General features: G+C 42.7%; 1 protein-coding gene across 2 annotated transcripts in view; it reads right to left on the bottom strand.

The window, feature by feature from the left end:
* Positions 1–10,403: 10,403 nt before the first annotated feature.
* Positions 10,404–13,136, bottom strand: part of MYO1E (myosin IE) — a 416,393-nt gene continuing 413,660 nt past the window's right edge. For both annotated transcript variants that reach the window (XM_029574567.1, XM_029574568.1), the window contains exon 28: positions 10,404–11,536. In XM_029574567.1, coding sequence (XP_029430427.1) covers positions 11,460–11,536 — 77 coding nt within the window. In that variant the 3' untranslated portion in view covers positions 10,404–11,459. The remainder of the gene's footprint in view (positions 11,537–13,136) is intronic.

Raw genomic sequence — 13,136 nt, 5'->3', positions numbered from 1 at the left:
TCTTTATATAATCTCTAACACCACTGGAATCTTGTCCTAGGAGAAGGGCCAGCAGACAAATCAAACTTTAAATCCCTTTCATGTGACTGGAGGGGACCTCCCACTATTCTGGAACAAAGCCTGCATGGATTTGATGTGTGGGCTTGTCTTATTGCCTTTCCTTGTCATTCAGTCAGACCAGTATAGGTTATGTCCACCAGCCAGCAGATGGAGATATGTTTATAAATGGGTGACATCAGCAAAGCTAAGTGATGAGCTTAGCTTGCCAGTATGCTGTCTTCAGGAGACGAAAGGTGAGCATCCCATACTGTGGAGTAAGGCCTGATTAGGCTAATGGAAACTTGCTGGTAGAAGGTGGAATATTAACTCTTCCTCCCTCAGTTGAGCATAGTCTAGGGTATGTGAGTACAACCTTATTCATTGAGTACCTCTTAAGATGAGACTCGTTCGACTGGAGCAGGAGGCTACCAGATTTAGCTTTCTTTGGATTATCAGAGGCCAAGCAGGATGGCAGTTCTCATACATGGGTGTTGCCATCTGAGATCCTGACACAGAAGCTGACTTTTTTTTTTCTCCCCTAGAGTAGACAGATGGGACTCGGGACCAGTGGGTTATGCTCCCCTGCCAGCAGATGGAGACAGCAAGCTGATGTCACGGTATATATACTCCTGAGATTACACCAGCTTGCCAGTATTCTCTCTCTCTCCAGCAGATGGAGGTTGGACATTGGAAGGCATGGATCCAGCAGTGAGGGAGCATTTACGGCTTCCCAAAAAGTGGGTGCATGGGTCTGTGCCATCTCTAAGTGGATGACTATCCCAAGGAGGGAGGAGTGGCCTTAAGCAAGCCTTTTGAAGTAGTGGCAATGATTTTACAGATAGCTTCTTGTTGCACCCTAGTGGCCCGATCTTGTCTTCTCTCTCAGGAAGCTTGTTCTGGAGTGAAGTCCAGAGCAGTTATGGAACCTCCTGCTGCCTTAGCTGATGTGTACTGCAATTTTGGTCCTTACCTCTGCAGAGGAGTGGCTTTGGAAGTGGACAATTTCTAAACAACATCATGTAGGCCAACAAGCTTTGCCATTGCCAAAGTAGTATTGTAGATTAACGAGACCTCATATGTGTGGCGGGCTATTCAAACACAGGCCCTGCTGCCACTATTAGAAACAAGTGCGGTGATGTTGATAGCTTTTACACCGTCTTAATGTTATAATCATTGGTCTCACAGAAAAGATGGGTATGTAACCGTGAACTTATAACAGTTTACAAAGCAGTGGGTTATTAGCAGTAGGTTATTTTTTCACTTATCGTAGCGTGGTGTTGCAGATGGGGTATAACGCTGGCTCTGGCCCGACACGGCTCGTGTTTCGGAGAACCTTCTTCAGGGGCCGCTCAATGCCATTGCTAAAATGTAATGAAAACAAATTAAGAAACACCAAATAGGAATGTCTTCGACGCAAACCATGGCTACTTGATACCTACGGTTCCCAATACTGCCAACCAGGTCCGCTACTAGGCTGCAAATGTATTCGGGCAGCAGGATCCGCCATCTTACCTCAGGTGGTTATATACCTACCACGGTGGGCGGAGACGATAGATAGTAACGTCAGAGCAGCTGACATGACGTGTCAGAAACACTAAATGAGGGAAGACCACTCGACAGAATCGTTGAGGCCAAATGGGGATTGTGCCATGAGGGTGTAAATCCACCATTGTTCCCGAACGTTTAAATGTTGATCATACCCCCCAACCCACATGGAGGGGACTATCTGTTCAAGAATCGTCCATCGGAGCTGGTCAAAACTGTGTCCCAACTGGGTGCAGTGATTTACCATGGGCGCCTCCAAATTGACTGTGTTAAGCCGGCTACGATGTTCAAACAGCCGTGTTTTAATTTTTCTTCGGGTGCGTCCAACGAAAAAAGTTGACAGGGGCATTGGATGAGGTACACCACCCATGAGGAGTCACAGGTAGTGATTGATCTTTTGTAATATATGTGACCGGTTCGCGGATGTTGCCAGGAGGATCCCTCTATTGTGATAGAACACATGTCACATTTGCCACAGCAGGTATGGTTGCCTGAAAGTCCGGTATTAGTACATTGGGTAACAGATGCATGTACGATTTGATCTCGTAGATTTTTACTCCGCTGGTATGCAAACAGGGGTGGTTCTGCAAAAATCGGGTGTAATTGGAGAATGTGCCAATGTCTTTGAATACTTTGCATTATGAGATAAGATTTGTCTGTATGGGTGAGCACACAGATGTCAGAGGTTACAGGTTCTCGGGTTTTATAATTCAACAGGGCTGCACGGGGAGAATGCCATGCTCTTTTGTATGCCTTGTACACCACATTGTAAGGGTAGCCCCTTGTAAAAAATCTTTCTGCCAGTATGCCTGCTTGTGTTCCACAGATAATGACTTCAAACATCAAGCAGGCATACTGGCAGAAAGATTTTTTACAAGTGAGTTGGAGAAATTGGCCAGTAAGTGGGGTGAATCTCTGCTCCCATAGTTGCAATGCTCCTCTGGTATGAGGTTTGGAACCCTGCTGATGACCTTTTTTTTTTTTTTTGTCCCTACAGAGGGTTGCCATTTCAAAGGACTCTGCCTTTTGGTAGGTCTCAGTCCTCTTATGCCAGACAGCCCAAGGGGGGTGGATCCTCCTAAGCTTCCTACTGAAGGTTTGTGAGCCCACCTTTTGAGGATGCCTGCTTTTTTTTCCCCTTCCCTATCAGAAATAGGTTGAGATCACCTTGGAGCAATGGGTCCTGGAGGTGATACAAGAATATACTGTGAAATTCCAGTGCATTCCTCTGGGTGTGTTCATGTCATCACCTGGCCATGCCCCGCAGACAATGGCATCTACACTTCTAAGGCTTCTCTGGGTTAATGTCCAAGAAAACCATATTTCACATCTGAACAAGCCCAGCACTGCTGCATGTGGGCCATTGCAAAAGAGAGATTCAATTATTAGACTTCTTTGATGTTTGAAAACCATGTCAAAGCCTAAACAAGCCATAGTAGGACAACTATGGCAACCTTTCATAGACATTTTATCAGAATTTTAAAAACACTCCAAGCACTGTAAGCATGTGTAATCTGTAAAAATCAGGCCTGACCTAAAAATAACAGGAAACAAGTTTAAGGTTCTTATATACTTTATAGTAAAGCTGTATTCTTTAGGGTGGGGGATATGCTCTCCTGATGTATCCTCCTTTTCTACCCCTCCCTGCTCACTCCCTTGATCCGTTAAGTTCTTTGAAAATGTTCACCGCAATATTCTGTTATTCAACGACTAAGAAAATGTTGATTGTTCACAAAACCCTACTGTTCCCAACTATGTTAACTCCATTTGATTGTAAGATAATTGCATATGTTGGATGATGATTGCAGATTTGTAAACAGTTATGATGGCTCTACCGAATAACGGTATATAAAAAAAAAAAGGCTCCACTGTCTCATTGGAACACCCTAGATGGTCTGGAAATTCAGAACGCAAACAACCTTTATCACCTTTTTTAATGTGTATAATGTACACTTGAATTCTCTTCCTTGTTTGTACTAATATGTACAAGTGTGTAATTTCTGATGCCTATAAATAGAGGAAAAAACCCTCAATCTTCCTCTGCCTAAGCCAATGAAGTTTTTAATTGACCTGATGAGGATCTCTGCTGCGGCACATTTCTTAAAATGTGGCCCCTGGTACTTTAGGAGTGGGAGAGGCTTAAGTTCCCAAAGGTGGATGCATTGGTTTCCCCTTATTTAAGAAGACTGCTGTACCAGTAGAAGGTAGCATGCCCTTAACTGATGTACAAGAGAGCCTTGATCTTCCTGTCTTGCAGGCAGCCTTCAAACCCTTTAGCATGATGCTTCAGATTGCTGCTTGCACTGTTATGCAATGTATGAGTTATATTTCTCTCAGATACTGGAGGTGGTTTCTGGTATTGATGGGGAGGTTTATGGAAGGGATTTCCTACTTTGAGCCTGGCCCAGCATACTTGGTCCATGCTGCTTTTTTATGTAGTGAGGGGTATGGTCTCCATTCTAGCAGCTATTTTGCTGGTTGTAGAGTAAGATTCTAACTTTTGAGAGTGGTTTTTTTTTTTCTTTTAAAGGGACCTTGGTTGCAGAAAAGCTGGAAAAGATGGCTAAGGTTTGGGAGGACTCTAGGGGTTTTTTTAAGGAACTGATCTTAAATTCAAGAGACAGCTGCTCATCTGTCTTATCAGAGATGGGTCTGCATTACCTCGGGTCAGTGGATACAGGTCACATGATGTCAGTGGCAGTATTAAATTTACTTTAGGGAACTTTGCCCCTGAAGCTGTTACTTCTATCCCATGCTTTTATGATTTTTCTGATTTATTGTCCCCCTGAAATTTTATCACATAATTGTTTCCTCCTTATCGAACTACTAAGTTTTACACTATTGGATAATACCAGAACCATTGGCCTTGGAGACTTCACATTGACCAGCCTCCTCCCTGTTGACTATAAGCTGTCCTTGTATCCAGAAAAAAAGTGGGGCATACCCTTGATATAATCTTTACTAATCATCTTCTCCCCTATGCCAAATAGTCCAGTAACTTTCTAGGTACCTTGCTCTGACCTTATCTTCACCTTCCTTTCCTCCCCTACCCTCCTGCATGGGCATAGTGACTCTAATATTTTCAAACAAGAAGTCTAACCCCTGCTGGCCAATATTACCATTACTAACTTAGATGACATGGCATAGCATAATTGGGAAGATTAATGAGAGCCCCCTTGAAAGTGCATACCATTTGTTGCAGACAAATCCCCATACTTTAACACCATTTTCAATCCCTGAAGTGTGAGCTAATCTGATCATATAAATGGCATAAGACTCACGCTAACAGTCTTTCGGTAAATGACTAGTATTACTCCCCCCCCCCCTTCAAAAACTGCAGCCTTCTTACCATGCCCTCTATGCAAGAACTCTCCAACTTAATTGCTGTTTTCTTTAGGTCTAAAACTTCAGTTTTTTGTGTCTTTTCCTTTGTGATTCTATTTTATCACATCCTTTAAATGTCTCACAACCTGAAATTCTTCACATCATTGAAAATCTATCTTCTGCCTCCTGTCCTTTTGAATCCTTGTCCCAGTGCCCTTATCAAGTTAGGTTCAATCACCACATTACAGGCTATTTCCTCAACTTGAATATTTCCCTTTCAAATGGTACCATCCCATGCCTGCTGGAATGATCCTTCATGAGATTAATCCTAAAATAAACCAAGTGCAAAAATCTATCAGACTTCAATAATTGGCTCCCATCTTCTTCCTCCCATCTTTAGCCAAAATCATTGAATCATCATTGTAAAACAGCTTTCACTATAATTCCATACTTGACCAACATCAGTTTGGCTTTAGGCAATTTCATGGTACAGAAACACTCCTGCCCTGCACAGATGTCACTCTGGTGTTTTGACTCATGTTTCATATTTACTCATAATTCTTGACATTACCTCCAGCATTTGATGCTTTCAACCACTGTATGCTAGATGATGTGCCCAGCACACCCTGTCTAAAGGCTGGCACTGATCCAGATTTTAAAAAGTGACACACACCCTACCTCTGAACCCACCTTTAGCCATCCATGGCCCCAAAATCCCCACCTGCTGACATTTAAAAATAGCATTAGTTGACCCTGCGGTCAGTGCAATTTTGTTGCTCAGAGGTACCCTATGCCTGCAATAAGATGGGGAAAAGGGGTATGTGTAGCAAACTTTTTTACATTTTGGATCACTGCAGCTGGGTAGCTTCTGGTTCTCCACCGTCACCTCCATAAACTGACTGTTCATGCGGCTGCCCCTGTAATTGCATGACTGTCTCATGCCAGGCCTGATCCTAACTAGTTTGGAAGAGGATGTTGGAGCTGTGAGTTGTATGGGTTATTCTGTTGGTGTATGAGTGTGTTACAGAGCAGCCAAAACTAGAAAATGTAGCATGTTCAGTTGGAGCTAAACTGTATCATAGGCAAGCTTTTTCTGTATTTCATTTCTTATTTATATACGGTCTTCCCAAGCCAAACCTGCCCAAGGTAGTGTACAAAAATGTAATCAAATGTTCTGAATGGTTGTGCTAATAAACAAACAAAAAAAGCTGTTTTGCTTTGAAACTCTCCTGCAAGTAACGATATATAGAAATATTACAATGAAAGAGGGCATGCTCTATGAAATAGCCTAATTCTGTGCATTTTTTCATTAAAAAGTTTTCTTGGGCAAACATTTGAGGACTCAGAACAAAAACAGAAGGGAAGTGTAAAGGAAACCAAAAATAGCAATAGTTCACTAAAAAGTTACAAATTCAACAGTGCTTGGGCAATGTGACTAAATTTATATTTGTTAAAAAAATAGGAAGAAAAGACCTTGGTGCTGCTGAGTAAAAAACCATTTGCTAATGACCTTATATAATGCATTGCTGCCTCAAATTTAGTGTTGGTGCTATTTTGAAGGCATGGAGATGCTGTCACAATAAAATGCAATTAATTAGCAGTTGCTGGCGCAATGTGTTATGTGTTAGCACCAGTATTTCAAGCAGCGCATTGTATAAGTTCTTTAGTCTGTTTGTGGCTGCTGAATGAATCGGCATCATTGCATTTAGGAATGTTAATTTTAAAATGGTTGTGCGTGTGCCTGCGTTTGTACGTATGAACAAGTGAGAGGATGTATATTGGAATTTTAAATCATCTGTGCAGGTGGGGAAATGATTGCCATATCTGACCAGCCCCCATAGGTGGTTGAGAAGGTGGGATTTAAATAGCTGCTTCATGTCTTAGCCCTAAATTCAAAAGTTCCATTCAGAACAGCATTTAGTAGGTGAATGATCCCTATGCTCTACATGTGTGCCTGTGAGCAGATGCAGCAGCTGTAGCAGCTGTGTCCTGATACGGTGGGGCATTTTAGCCAGAGCATGAAGGCAGGCAGCAGTTCCAAGAGAAGCAGGAAGTAGTAGAGGCACCTGTGCATCAGTTTATTCAGGATGGATGTGACAGGTGCCATTATACTTATCTGATGACAGCGGGATTAGTGGAGCAACAGCCACCCCTTCACAAGCTGTCTGTGGATCCCACAGTTATTGGGAGTTGTGCCCTGGCCCATCAGGATTGGTTACACCTGATGCAGGTGATACAAGTGCTAAAGCACTTTGCAGATGCTTCATGGTATCCTTATTCAACAGCCTCCCTGGGTGCTGCCATCTTCCATAATCCCTATGCGGGAGGGGAAATTACAGGGTTTCCAGCAGGACCAGGAATTGGCAGCAGACGTGTTGACTCAATCCCTCACCATGCTGGCCACCTTATGTGACCCATGGGTGAAAAAGAGTATGCCCCACCAATCCAACAATTTGACTTAGTACAAGGAGAAGCTGGTGGCTAGGGTTCAAGAATGGTAGAGGCAGAGAGACAGTGGGGATGCAGTGCAGGAAAGAGTAGGCAGTCTTGTCAGCAGCTGCAGTCTCCCTGAATGCTTTCATCACTTTTATCTGCCTCCCCCATGGCCATCATATAAGAGGTTCTCTAGACCACAGCTTTAATAATAGGCAACAGAGACTACTATTCTCCCCCTCTCACAGCAAAAGGAACCCTTCCATGATTTGCATTGATGTGCTACGTTGGGAGAGTCCATCAAGGGCAGGGACATAGACCTGTTAGCATATTGGGCACACAAGGCAACAATCGGACTGGACCTCACCAAGATCATCCAGCATTTCCTTTCCTATTAACTAGCATGCCTAGAAAATTGGTATTCTCAATGGCAGGCAATAGCATGAGTCCACATTACTCATAGATGGGAGCAGAGTTGGTGTAAACATCAATCTTTCTTAAGCTCAACTTTCTGCTGGGTGTTCCTGAATTTCCATGCACGTGGCAGGAGGACTGCAAGTTCAACTACATCAAACCCATACCCACACTTTTTGGCCACAGTACCAAATGTCACTCTTGCTGCTGTCAATTTACAATAAAGTCCTGCTGTTGGTGAGGTCAAATATATCTATCAAAACACCTTTGCATACCCCACTTATGTATAAAATTAATAGTGTAGGATGAGGAAGGTTTCATACACCTTCTGCAACATGCCTCCGTGGCCTTGTACACAGAATGCTATGGATTGTAATCATGAACCAACCTCCTTCCTACCCTTGATTTTTTTTTTTTAGTATTTTATGTGAAATAAATTCTTGTGAACATTTTATTTTGTGTCTTGTGCTTTTTAAAGTCAGCTGTACAGCTAAACCTTCACTGCTACATTTAAACATTCAACGCTATCCGCATCTATTCAACCGCCGCTTCAGATGCTCCAAACGCCTCTTTTATATCTCATTATAAAATTATAGTCACACATTGAGATATACAGAGGTGTTTTGGTAGACTCTTGCTGCTGTGGCATGGCCTTCGCCTTATATTTGGCCTTTCTTTTTGTTCAGCGCTCTGCTAGGTTATTGCTACCACTGCCTGACCTGCTCCTGCTGCCCTGATTCAGCATCCTGTTGTGGTGTTGCCTCACTCGCCTAGGCTGCCCAGCCCACTCTTGCTACCCTTTCGCTCTCAATTCCATTGGAGGTTTTGGCTCCAAGAACAAAGAAAGATTTCAAAAGGAAAAGGTTCTCTCCTCCCCTGCCCTTCTTTGGATGCCTTGGGTTACTGTTGTCAGTCTTGCTGCTCCTCCTTTGCTGCCTTTTTGCTTTTTTTTGGTTTAGGGTACTACAGTGTTGTTGCCATAATCCTTGCTACCCTACCCCTCATGCTAGGTGCTGGGGTGTTCATGCCACTCCTCTTCTGGCACATATTCCTCATTCTGTGCCTTGGGATATTAATTCCACTGTGCTTGCTATTATACTTTTCCCTCTATGCCTTGGGTTTTGATGCCACTGTGCTTGCTGCCAAACCCCTCAATCTATGCCAGTGTTTCTCCACCCAAGCCCAGTTGGGTTTTCAGGAAAGCCACAGCAACTGTCATGAGATAAGTTTTGTATACAATGTAGTCAGTGCATGCAGATCTATAACCTGCATCTTCATTGTAGATCTCCTGTAAACAATGCCTGTGTGCGACTATTGAGGCACAGAATTGGCTATACCTGCCTTGGGGTGTTGATGCTTCTGTACTTGGTGCCATTCCCCTCACTCTCTATGAATTGGGAGAGTTGATGAAACTGTTGTTGCCTTTTGCCCCTCTTTTGGTACTGTGGGGTGTTCAGGCCACTCTTGGTGTCTTATGTGCCTGCTGCTTGCAAGTTTCATAAAACTTGGATGGAAACTCCCAAGTTAAGAATCAAAAAATAGGATTGACTGCTTCCCCAAGTGTGTTAAATGGAAATAAATGAGCTTCTGATCCAAAATGGGATCTATTTAATGTTTGGGAACTTGCCAGCTACTTGTGACTTGGATTAGCCACTGTTGGAAACAGGATGCTGGACTTGATGGATCCTTGGTCTGACCCAGTGTGGCATATCTTATGTTCTTATGAAGGAACAAAAATAGGTAATGGACCCAAAAATCTGAAACAAACTTTTTATCTGAGCACACCCCCAATGTAGCTGTTCCTGAGGGCTCCAACAGTGGAGTGGAGAGTATCCCTGTGCTGAGGGAATAAATCTCTCACTCTGGGGCTGTCTTTCTTGAGGAAAGTAGACCCTGATCCGAGTTCCTTTATGTGAAACACGCCTTCACAAGCGTAGTGAGAAGTGTGTGTCAGCTGCCTAGCCAGAGGTATCTGCTGTGTAGAAGGAAAGAGGAGAAAGCTGAGAATTGCCCACCTGATGCTCTGAGCCAAGAGTTCAGGGGAGGGAGGAGAAAGAAGCATTTGGAGAAATAGGTACCAAAGGGGTCAGGGAGCCCAACACCAGTTAAAGGGATCCTAAGGTCCAAGAAAGGAGTAAGGGGATTCCCAGGGTTGTGTGCCAGCAAGGATCAGAAGCCCCTCTGTTTGTGACTGTAACGTTGAACTGCTACAAGGACTGTTAATTTGCACCTGTTTTGCTTAAAATGCATTTTCCCAGTAAAGAATTTTATTATTGGAACACCAAAACCTGTGTGCAGGGTCTCTTCAGTATTATACCAGTTAAGCACCTTGGACCCTGAAGGTGATCCTACTACTACCAACACACCCCATCTAAGAATCCATGCCAGAGTTTGCAAGACTAAGCCTGGTATTGAGTGGTCCCTTCTCAGCATGAGGGACACATGGGAGTGGGGAGCCTACACTATCTTACAGCACAGTGTTGAAAAAGTTTTCTTATTCAGGAGAACATAGCTGGGCAAATAATAATGCTACAGGTTTTTCTTCAGCCAACTGAAACAAAGCTGCCTCATAACTTTAATACTGTGTTTAAAAAAAACCAAAACAAAAGCCAACCAGGATATTCTCACTGCACAAAACCAGTCCATGATGGATTTCCTGTGCTTTATTTATGGATGGGCAGGAAGTAATAAGTAATGCCAACAATATTTCCAATGTAAACCACAAATGTTTGAATTGTAGGAAAGGGATTGGGATTAAAGCATTAAAACTGGTTTTTATAAGGGATAGGAAGTGCATATTTTAAGTACCGGCATCATATTCTAATAAAACTAGCTTAAGAGTAAGCACAGTGGAATACTACATTATAGATTCATATATATTTCTACCATATTAGAATTTTATATTTAGGGCATATGATCTGCTTTTATATATGTACAGCTGAAGACAAAGATGTGTCCTGTAACAAGTACAACATTAAACTTAATATCAACATGGGCCAGCCATATTCTACATATAAATCCTAGAGAAGGTGACTGTACATTGGATACAGTAATTTGTCTGCAGTGCCTTGTGAGGTCTTTCTGACAAACAATACACCAGCTCCATTATATCTGTACACAGTATTAAATACATTGCATCACCACATACCTTCAATGTATTTTTTTTTTTTGCCGAAATAGAAAACTCCTATATCTTTTAGTGACACATAGCAGCATATGTACGAGATTCCCCTGAATAACGTGCATGGGAGGAAGTGTGCATAGAACTGGCTTTCTTCATATAATTAAAAAAAAAATCTTGTTGCTCAGGAAAAGGCACTTATAGAGCCCTTAAGAGCTTCCTGATCCCAGACTGCTAAAGCACTTTGGAGCTTCAGAGAAATCACATAAAGACTGGACAGTTCATTCACTCAGCTACAGAACAGGTTTAAATAGAATAAATAACTCTTGGTTCAGTGTTTTTTATGCCCTTGTCATGTTTCCACGGTGTAGACCTGCAGATTTGCCTTTGGGAGAGTTCACCAGAAGAAGACTTTTGGCATGTATACGACATCACCGGTGAAGATGCTGCTAAGGATTAAAGGTTGTTCGGAGAAACGGAATCTTTTTTGGCAGGTGGAAGTTGGAAGGGCCTGCCAAAGGAAATAGTCCAAAGTTCTGTTGGTATTAGGTCATCCTCATTTCCTCAGTCCTTTTCACGTGTTTCATATCTTGGTCACATAGTTATTCGGGAATAGTCCTTGCTTTCCTCGCAATCGGCCTGTCCACCAGCCTGACTGATCTGCACAAGAAACATGTTAGGATATTTCATTAAAGTTGCATCTCATCCCTCATTATTTCTCCAGTCCACTCTTACCCACCTCTATCTAGCAAGGATGGTGCATCAACCTGAGGAATAATCCCAAGCTATTAACTACTGTGTATTCTACTTCCTCGGGTATTTTCACTGGCTAGCTTCACACTTTTGCCCCAGAATAGCAGAGATCTCGCCCCACATAATTAAGGTAAACCAGAAATGCACTTTGAGTTCTCTTAGCAGGACCAGTCTGTGTATAAACTGCATGGTTTGTTAATAGTGCTCTAAGGTAAAACATCCCCCATGCAGAATTTTTCAGGCTGTGTTGGAGGTATGGGCTAATAGATATAAAGGCTTCTATATGTTGCAAATATGGATAAGGCATTTACTTAAAAAGGGCAGGAGAATATCTTTATGACTTTCTACAGTCACAGTCTGCCAGGTAATAGCATAAAAATCTGAAACAAATTTTTTTTTTCTGAGCACACCCCTAATGAGGGATCCAACAGTGGAGAGGATCTGAATTCCTTTGTGTGAACCATGATCTTCACGCGATGGGCCGTTATCGTGACGTTAACATTTAAATTAAGGAAAGGGGAGGGGTTAGGGCAGGGTAAAAAAAATTTTATGCCGTATAATTATAGCAGAATGATGAATTCTGAGGTAAGTGTAGTATGAAACAGGTTAATAGGGGACAGCTATTTACAGTCAACAAGTACTAGGACTTTGGGGACATACTCTGAAACTAACAGGTAGAAGATTTAAAAAATATTTAAGAAAGTATATTTTTCAGTGGACTGCACAATTAAGCTAGGGAAATTGTTGCCAGAAAATGTGGTTAAGAACAGTAGTATAAAGGAAAATTAGGTTCTTACCTGATAATTTTCGTTCCTGTAGTACCAAGGATCAGTCCAGACTGCTGGGTTATGCCTCCCCTCCAGCAGATGGAGTCAGAGAGAAAACTGAAAGCACCCCCTAGATATACTGGTGTGCCACCTGCCATCTTTCAGTATAATTGATATCAAAGCAGAAGAAATGGATCATCCTTCCGCCAAAAATAGCCAAAAATTAACTATGGCCACTGGCTAGATCAAGTAGTAAAACTCTGCAAAAGTAAGCATTAACATCGCTCAGACACTACTGAGCCAACCAAGCAAACAAAGCCAAAAGGCAACGAAATGAATAATCACTTACCGTATCAAGTTATCGATACCTGAAAGAGTGGAAAAGATACTGTTACGAGCAGACTCTCCTGAAACACCATTACTGGGTGGGCGTCTGGACTGATCCTTGGTACTACAGGAACGAAAATTATCAGGTAAGAACCTAATTTTCCTTTCCCTGTACGTACCAGGATCAGTCCAGACTGCTGGGATGTACCCGAGCTGACTTAAATGGGGTGGGACCCCGAGAGTCCTGCTCGAAGTACGCTGCTTCCAAAGGAAGTAGGTGACGGCCCTCGAACATCAACCCGATAATGTCGAGCGAAAGTATGCAACGACTTCCAAGTGGCCGCCCTGCAAATCTCTTGGCTCGAAACCAGGTGACTTTCTGCCCACGAAGTCGCTTGAGAACGGAGAGAATG

The sequence above is a fragment of the Rhinatrema bivittatum genome, chromosome 13, assembly GCF_901001135.1.
Source record: "Rhinatrema bivittatum chromosome 13, aRhiBiv1.1, whole genome shotgun sequence".
Lineage (NCBI taxonomy): Eukaryota > Metazoa > Chordata > Amphibia > Gymnophiona > Rhinatrematidae > Rhinatrema > Rhinatrema bivittatum.
Note: the sequence above shows the minus strand (reverse complement) of the source record. Positions and strands in the feature narration are given on the sequence as shown.